The sequence below is a fragment of the Trachemys scripta genome, chromosome 2, assembly GCF_013100865.1.
Source record: "Trachemys scripta elegans isolate TJP31775 chromosome 2, CAS_Tse_1.0, whole genome shotgun sequence".
Classification (NCBI taxonomy): Eukaryota; Metazoa; Chordata; order Testudines; family Emydidae; genus Trachemys; species Trachemys scripta.
In genome coordinates, this window is record NC_048299.1 from 258,741,316 (window position 1) to 258,750,023 (window position 8,708).

The following is an 8,708-nucleotide window of genomic DNA, read 5'->3' on the forward strand; positions in this document are numbered from 1 at the left end:
CAGCACCCAAGTACAGATGTGATGTGTGCACACACACACACAGTGCAAAGGGGAGGATGGTCCTGAAACTGGTGGCTGGGAAATTATTCCCTTAAACAACAGATTGACTTCTGAAAGGGCTGAGTCCTGGCGGGAGGGGGGAGGCAGGTGCTCTCTAAATCTAGCAGGCACCTACTTCCAGGTTTTCTGTTAAAGAGCTGGATTATTGTACCTGGGCGTTGGCCGCTCTAGAGCGTTAACCCCTAGACAGGCAGTAGAGTGCAGACTCAGTGTCCAGGGAGGAGCACAAGTCCCTGTCCCTGCCCTCCTAACAACTTCTCTCACATATGCACACACGTTCTCCCTCCGTCCCTCCCTCTTTATGAACCTCCGTCACATCCCTACCCGTCCAGCTCAGGCAGCGCATTCCCAGCACCCCGGCAGCAGCTCCCACCGCGGTCCCTGCACACGCTCAGCTCGCGGTACCACGCCGCGCCACGGGCTGGAAGTTAGGGCCCGAGTCCGATACGGGGAGAGAGAGGGGACCAGAACCTGCCCCTGCGCCTGGGATTGGTTCCCTCGCCGCGCTCCGCCCCCGCGCTACCCAATGGGACGACGGGGTTTCAGAGGCGCTCTATATAACCGGCTCTAGAGGGCTGCGCGCAGGGAGGCCAGCGGAGCCGGGTGGGACTCGCGGCAGGATGAGGCTGACGCGTGGCCGTGACTGGGGGCAGCGCCTGCCCAGCCTGGGGCTGCTGCTTCTGCTGCTGTGCAAGGCAAGGGCAGGGCCGAGCCGGAGCTGCGGCGCCCCGTGGCTGGGCGCTGCGGGGAGGGGGCCGCAGGGTGCCCGCTGACTTGGTCTGTCTGTCTGCCCCGCAGGTGAGTGGCCAGCCGCCGCCGTGCCCCCCGCAGTGCGGCGGCCGCCCGTGCCCGGCAGAGCCACCCAGCTGCGCCCCGGGAGTGCCCGCCGTGCTGGACGGCTGCGCCTGCTGCCTGGTGTGCGCCCGGCAGCGCGGGGAGAGCTGCTCCGAGCGGCAGCCCTGCGACCAGGGCAGCGGCCTCTACTGCGACCGCAGCGCCGGGGCCGGACGGGGCATCTGCCTGGGTAAGTGCGGCTGCGGAGCCTGCGACCGGGTCTTGGGCCAGCTGCAACGGGGCCTGCCTGAGAGCATCGCAGCCAGAGCTGCTGCTCCCGGTGCCAGGCTGGGCTGGGCAGGGCTCAGCCGGGATGCTTCGGGGCTGGGCGAGGGACATCCGCTCCCAGCTAGGCTCTGCCCGGGGTACCTCCTGGGGGCAGAGTCAGGCACGTTTCCCTGTTCCCCACACACAGATCGGTGGGCCCCTAGAGATGGGCGTGGCTGCCCCTAACATGGAGACCGTATGTCACAGGGGGAGAAGCCATTGGGGATGCTCAGGCACCAAGGAAATCTGTTGGCTTCCTCCTCAGCTAGGGAAAGGTGTCTCTCTTCCTCCACCCCCATGTATCTTTCTGTGATTTACATTCCTATTTCATAACCATATGAGCTACCATGGCACTACCTACTTTAGATCACCGCTTGGACACCTCTTCCTCAGGGCTTCCTCTTCCTGGGGTCACCTAGGGATTTCTAAAAAAAAAAATTTTTTTTATTTTTAAATAAATAAATTTCACCACCAAAGTACTGGGGTAGCAGGTGTGGCAGACAAAATGAGCTCCTCTTAAGTGTAAATGAGAAGTCTTTCACCTCCGAACTGCAGCTTCTGCGTTCTGCTATGAAAGAGAACATTGTTATTCTTTTAATGAAGTGGAGCAAATATGCCACCTGTGTATAGTCTGTTTTACATGTAACTCATGCACTTTCCCCTCTTTATACCAGTGCTTGAAGGAGACAACTGTGTGTTTGATGGGGTTATTTATCAGAGTGGGGAGACATTCCAGCCCAGCTGTAAATACCAGTGTGCCTGCAGAGATGGACAGATTGGCTGTGTGCCCCGCTGTAACCTTGACCTACTGCTCCCTGGTCCTGATTGCCCTTTCCCAAGGAAAACTGAAGTCCCAGGAGAGTGTTGTGAGAAGTGGACTTGTGACCCTAAAGAGGAAGTGACTTTGGGCAGTTTTGCTATGGCTGGTGAGCTATTCAGACTTACTATTGCAGTCAAATGAACCCTGTAATGATTCTGTATTGGAAATGCCAACTTGGTTATCAAACCTAGAACTCCACTTCCAGTTTTTCTATAAGAAATGCATATAGAACATTCGTGACTATACAGAAAATAGGACTAAAAGTGGAATTGCAAAAGGCACTTAAAACCACCCCCAAAGGAAACCAATGCATAGCCATTTTAAACTGTAATTAGCCTCTTAAAACCAGGGCCCTACCAGGAACAGCAGTGACCAATCACTAGTCCCGTAAGCACTACACCTGGTAGTGTGTGCAGAGGTGGGGCCGGCCTGAGAAATGATTTTATTATGGTCGTGCCTAAGGGCCAACCAAGAAGGGACCCTCACTGTGCAAAGAGTAGCAAATGGTCCCTGCCCTGACAAGCTTGCTATCTAAATAGACATGGCAGAAACAAGGTGGGGGAAAGAGTAGAACACAAGCATAGTGGATGGTGGCAAATACCATGTGAGTTCTGATTCTTTTGGGGTGGGGGGGTTAGCTAGGAAGTGATACCCTGAAAGGAAGGGGGGGGAGATGAGGAGTAGCTGTGGAGTGAAGCTAAGGTGTAGAGACTGGGAGGAAAAAGGTTGGTGCAAACAACCTATCAGCACAGGGCAGAGAAAGTCTGGTCAAAACCCTAGAAAGTTCTCCAAGGACCAAAGGTCTCTGCTTTGACTGTATCCACTCCTACTTGCACGAGACTTTGGATGGCTTTCTCTCTGCAGTCTTCTCCCAAGGCCATGGAGGGGGACGGGACAGAGACAGGGAGGGGAGAATCAACCGCTGAGTCCTACTGCTCCTAGATCTGCAATCTTGCTGGTTTCTCTGAGACTAACATCAGATACTACAGAAGTCACCTTATCTATACTATATGCTCTTCCTAAAACTTCTGTCCATTGCTAGTGGTAACAATGGTGGAAGAGGTGGTATAGACATGGTAATTAAAATGGCACTGGCTTCCAGCACCTGTATATGTTTGAGCTCCCATAGCTCCAGTTGTTAACAGCAGCAGGCAACATTAGGGGAAACTACTAGTGTAGATACAGTCAGTCAATGGGTCTGAAAGAACCGTCCCATTCCAAATTTTCTCATTCCTCTTGTTGTCACTTGGTCTGGCAGGAAAACTGGGGAAGGCTTCAGCTCAGTTCTCAGGGAACCTGAGGAGCATTTTTAGAAAAATCAAGTACCAGTTGGATTTTTTTTTTTTTTTAAAGCAGCAGCCATGTAACTTCCCCTCCACCCTTTCTGAAATTATGAATGTTTTTTTCCTTTTTAAAACTAGTTAAACTTGCCAGTTCTTTGTAAGGTAAACCTGCAAATATAGTGCTAAAAGGTAGGCGTTGGGGCCACTGCACCTTGCTTTTCAGTGTGGCCTTGATCCAGTCACTTAACACTCTTCAGAGTAACAGCCGTGTTAGTCTGTATCCGCAAAAAGAAGAACAGGAGTACTTGTGGCACCTTAGAGACTAACAAATTTATTAGAGCATAAGCTTTCGTGGACTACAGCCCACTTCTTCGGATGCATATAGAATGGAACATATAATGAGGAGATATATATACACACATACAGAGAGCATAAACAGGTGGGAGTTGTCTTACCAACTCTGAGAGGCCAATTAATTAAGAGAAAAAAAAAAAAACTTTTGAAGTGATAATCAAGCTAGCCGAGTACAGACAGTGTGATAAGAAGTGTGAGAGTACTTACAAGGGGAGATAGAGTCAACGTTTGTAATGGCTCAGCCATTCCCAGTCCTTATTCAAACCGGAGTTGATTGTGTCTAGTTTGCATATCAATTCTAGCTCTGCAGTCTCTCTTTGGAGTCTGTTTTTGAAGTTTTTCTGTTGTAATATAGCCACCCGCAGGTCTGTCACTGAATGACCAGACAGGTTAAAGTGTTCTCCCACTGGTTTTTGAGTATTTTGATTCCTGATGTCAGATTTGTGTCCATTAATTCTTTTGCGTAGAGACTGTCCGGTTTGGCCAATGTACATGGCAGAGGGGCATTGCTGGCACATGATGGCATATATCACATTGGTAGATGCGCAGGTGAACGAGCCCCTGATGGTATGGCTGATGTGATTAGGTCCTATGATGATGTCACTTGAATAGATATGTGGACAGAGTTGGCATCGGAACCTATCCTTGTAACAAACCCCGATGCCAACTCTGTCCACATATCTATTCAAGTGACATCATCATAGGACCTAATCACATCAGCCATACCATCAGGGGCTCGTTCACCTGCACATCTACCAATGTGATATATGCCATCATGTGCCAGCAATGCCCCTCTGCCATGTACATTGGCCAAACCGGACAGTCTCTACGCAAAAGAATTAATGGACACAAATCTGACATCAGGAATCAAAATACTCAAAAACCAGTGGGAGAACACTTTAACCTGTCTGGTCATTCAGTGACAGACCTGCGGGTGGCTATATTACAACAGAAAAACTTCAAAAACAGACTCCAAAGAGAGACTGCAGAGCTAGAATTGATATGCAAACTAGACACAATCAACTCCGGTTTGAATAAGGACTGGGAATGGCTGAGCCATTACAAACGTTGACTCTATCTCCCCTTGTAAGTACTCTCACACTTCTTATCACACTGTCTGTACTCGGCTAGCTTGATTATCACTTCAAAAGTTTTTTTTTTTTTTTCTCTTAATTGGCCTCTCAGAGTTGGTAAGACAACTCCCACCTGTTTATGCTCTCTGTATGTGTGTATATATATCTCCTCATTATATGTTCCATTCTATATGCATCCGAAGAAGTGGGCTGTAGTCCATGAAAGCTTATGCTCTAATAAATTTGTTAGTCTCTAAGGTGCCACAAGTACTCCTGTTCTTCTTTTCACTTAACACTGCTGAACATCAGCTCACACATTTGAAAAAGGAAACAATATTTACTGGTTCTTGCCTGGCAAGAATGTTGAGCTCTAGTTACAGTTTAGAACATGCTCTGAAATATCTGATGAAAGGTACAGCATGATGTAAGTACAAAATATTGCCGCCTTCATCCTACAATTCCTCATAATCGTTTGCTTTTTGTTGATGACAGGTTGACGCATGGACATTGTCAATATTGGTCCTGGTCTTCCCCCCTCCCCACCCCCTTTTTACAACTGGAGATATCACTTAGAAAATCTCCATTTTTTTTGGAGCCTTACTTTGCAAGAGGATAGTGGAATAGCTTCTAGCAAGAGTTGTCGCAATGGTTAGCCAGTAGGTTTCCACTGGGAATCAAGCCAAGCTCTTGACTGGCTCAGGAAATGGGTGTTCCAAGGTCACTTGGACTCACTCTGGTTCTCTTCTAGGGTAAAAGAATGTTAGCCTTCACCAAGTAACCATAAAGCTGGTAATATTTGTTTTACAGCTTAACACATGCTGTACATGTGGTAGTACAGTGTCATAACAATAATCTGTCTTTGTAAGTACTTTGACATCACTTTTTTAATAATTGACAAGATTGCTTTATTCCCTTAGCCATAAAATCATCTAACTTACTTCCACTGCAGTTTACTACAATTCAATAAGATGTAAGGATTGTCTTGAAATTATATTTCATACCTAAATTTTTGGTGACTAATCTGACAAAGAACAAAAGATAAACCTCTTGTAAAACAGTCATTCACATGTGACTTGCAAATCAGCAGTAAAATCCTCATCACAACTAGCAGTGATGGGGAAGTTGTCACACTGGGCATGGAGACTGAATGACTCTCCCCTCTGGATTAGGGTTGGGATGCATGGGAAGGGATAGTGTACATAAATTTCTGCACTAAGCAGTACCCATTTTGTTGATAAACCGAGGACTTCAGTCTCCAGGGCTGTCAAGTGAGTCCTTTCAAACACCTAAATAACAAATCTCTAGTACTAAAAAGCACTCCAGTAATCAGCTTTAAAGTTGCTAAGTCCTATTTCAAAGTCATAAGTTTAGAGAATTTATTTTTGTCTTGGATTGTTCGCTATCAACGAACTAGGTGGAGTTCAAATGGACTCTTACAGGAATCCAATATTTTTATTGTAATGGAGTATTTGGGTTTTTTATTTATAGCATATAGAAAAGAATCAACTCTTGGAATTGATGTCTCTGATTCAAGTTCCAACTGTATTGAGCAGACAACAGAATGGAGTTCATGTTCCAAAAGCTGTGGAATGGGCTTTTCCACCCGCATTACAAACAGGAATCCTCAGTGTGCGATGATGAAGCAGACACGACTCTGCATGGTGCGACCTTGTGAGAGCGAGCAGCTGATTGATAAGGTATGAACCCAAGCACTTGCTAGAGTGAGTTCTTTGTTGCCCGAATTCCTCCTTCCTCCATATAATGCTGGCATTTCAAGTGCATTAAACAGACACACGAACAAGCAACAGTTTGCTTTTTCCAACACATTACAGAAGTTTTATTTGTAGGGAGGTGCTGTCCATTAACTATGTTCTGGCATCTGTATGTTTCATAAGATTTATTGTAATTAGTAACCGTTTTAGCTTCTAAACTTCCTGGTGCAACTTTACTGACTTCAAAGAGGTGTTACACAAAGGTTTAATTTGGGCAAGGGTTTGGGATTTTTCTTGATACATTTAATTGTCAACGGTGGGCCTGACCACAGAATAAGTAGAGGTGGCTTACCAGAGACTTGTGCAATACATGAATTAAGGGGCCTGGGTCAAATCTCATGAGTGAAAATAGTAATTCTGGCCAATTGGGGGTAGAAAAATGGGCACCCCTGCTCTGCCTGCCCAGCACTCCTGCTGGGTGAGTGGGAGAAGCCCCTGTATCCTGACCCCACTCCCCAGGAGAAGCAGGTAAGGAAGGTTACAGGCAGAAGGGGTAGGGATGGGGCCCTATTTGCTCTGGCCCAGGGCCTCACAAAACCCTAATCTGCCTCTGCTAATCTGTCCATTGAAGTAACTGGAATCTGACTGCTGTAGCGCCAGTGAAGAGATGAGAAACAAGCCCAAGGTTTCCAAATCCCACAGTAAACCTGCATGTTTCTAACTTTCTTCTGTATACTAAACTGCCTGTATGACACACATTTAATGACACTTGATGTTTTTCTTAGAAAGGGAAAAAGTGTGTCCGAACAAAGAAGTCATTGAAAGCTGTTCACTTTGAGTACAAGAACTGCACTAGTATACAGACCTATAAACCCCGCTATTGTGGGCTCTGCACTGATGGACGATGCTGCACACCACACAACACCAAGACAATCAAGGTTGAGTTCCAGTGTCCCCAGAGCAAAGTCCTCAAAAAGCCAATGATGCTGATCACTACCTGTGTCTGTCATAACAACTGTCCCCAGGACAACGTTTTCTTCCAGCTGTTAGAGCCAATGTTCAATGGAGTAAAAATATGAAACACTGAAACTAGGTTACTTTTTCAAAAACTTAAAATGTTTGAACAGTTTATATGAAACTTAACCCATGATCAGATGAATGTAATATATCCAGTCTTTCTAAACTCATATCACTTGTTCCTGAGAACTCAAATAACTCATGCTATACTTTAGGGGAGGAAAAATGTATTTCATTAACTTGGAGAAAGTTCAGTTTCCTGGAATATAGTTTCATCTTTAATATAAAGATGAGTAAGCAAATGACCAATTTCTCTCCTCCTTGGGAAATTATGCCATTGACCTCAGTGGCAACAAGATCAGTGCCATTTATCATGCATTTATTTAAAAAATCCTCTTCCTGCTACTTATGTAAAACTTCCATGTCCTTGTCCTCTCAATTTGCATAATGTACTAGCTTTGTTTCTGCATAACAGTTCATTACAATAGGAACAATTTGATTACTGTAAAACCCTAGTGAAAAGAACATTTTTGAGGCCATGTGCAGGTAAAAGGTGGCATATCTGACTTTTTACTGAGAATCAAGTGCCACATGTGGCCCCAAGAATGCTAGAGAAGAGGTATGACATAAAGCAGATGAGAGAAACTTCACTAATATCCAGATACTTAATGGCTTCACAAGGAGCCTAGTCCAAATCCTATTGAAGTTGACCATCTAATAATACCTAGTTCTTACAGCACTCTTCAAAGGAAGGTCGGTATTCTTATCCCTATTTTACAGATGGGGAAACTGAGGCACAGGGCAGTGAAGTGACTTGCGCAAAGTCATCTAGTGCTCAAGCCAGGAATATGATCATGTCTGAATCACTGTCCAGTTCTCTAGCCATTAGGCAATCCTGCCTCCCAAGTGTTATTACAATGTTAGTCTGCAACAGTAAAAGGTTTGTAAATTACTTTAAAGTATTGCTACTCTTTCTATAAAATTGAACACAATACATGTATATAGAAACTGTATATATTGTAATGTTTCTGTAAATGTCTAAGCATTGAGTAAATAAAACTGAGCTGAAACTTTTTTAGTTATTTTTGTTACTACCAAAGTTCCAAAAAAGCTAAAAGTTGCAGTTAAAATCAGACCCCATTCTTGTGAGGTGCTTGGTACACCTCTAAATCCTAAGTCTCTACTGCCTAACAGTGAGGTGATACAAATTCTCCATCTCTTCTAGGAACCCGTAAGGGGGTAGGTTTAGAATGTACACACCTGACACTTTTCAGAGTAACAGCCGTGT

The 8,708-nt window shown here is 45.5% G+C and overlaps 1 protein-coding gene across 1 annotated transcript; it reads left to right on the forward strand.

Annotated features, from left to right (window-relative positions):
- The first annotated feature begins 450 nt into the window (after nucleotides 1–450).
- Nucleotides 451–8,490, forward strand: CCN3 (cellular communication network factor 3). Its single transcript, XM_034763516.1, has 5 exons — nucleotides 451–755; nucleotides 859–1,084; nucleotides 1,836–2,087; nucleotides 6,180–6,388; nucleotides 7,189–8,490. The coding sequence occupies exons 1-5, from the start codon at nucleotides 681–683 to the stop codon at nucleotides 7,480–7,482; spliced, it is 1,056 nt and encodes a 351-aa protein (XP_034619407.1). The 5' UTR covers nucleotides 451–680; the 3' UTR covers nucleotides 7,483–8,490.
- The last annotated feature ends 218 nt before the right edge of the window (nucleotides 8,491–8,708 follow it).

What these genes read in the sequence shown, in the direction of transcription:
- CCN3 (XM_034763516.1), top strand. Translation starts at nt 681, where the DNA reads ATGAGGCTGACGCGTGGCCGTGACTGGGGGCAGCGCCTGCCCAGCCTG. An exon ending in CGGACGGGGCATCTGCCTGG is followed by an intron (nt 1,085 to 1,835) that starts GTAAGTGCGGCT and finishes TCTTTATACCAG; the next exon opens with TGCTTGAAGGAGACAACTGT. An exon ending in GCGAGCAGCTGATTGATAAG is followed by an intron (nt 6,389 to 7,188) that starts GTATGAACCCAA and finishes TGTTTTTCTTAG; the next exon opens with AAAGGGAAAAAGTGTGTCCG.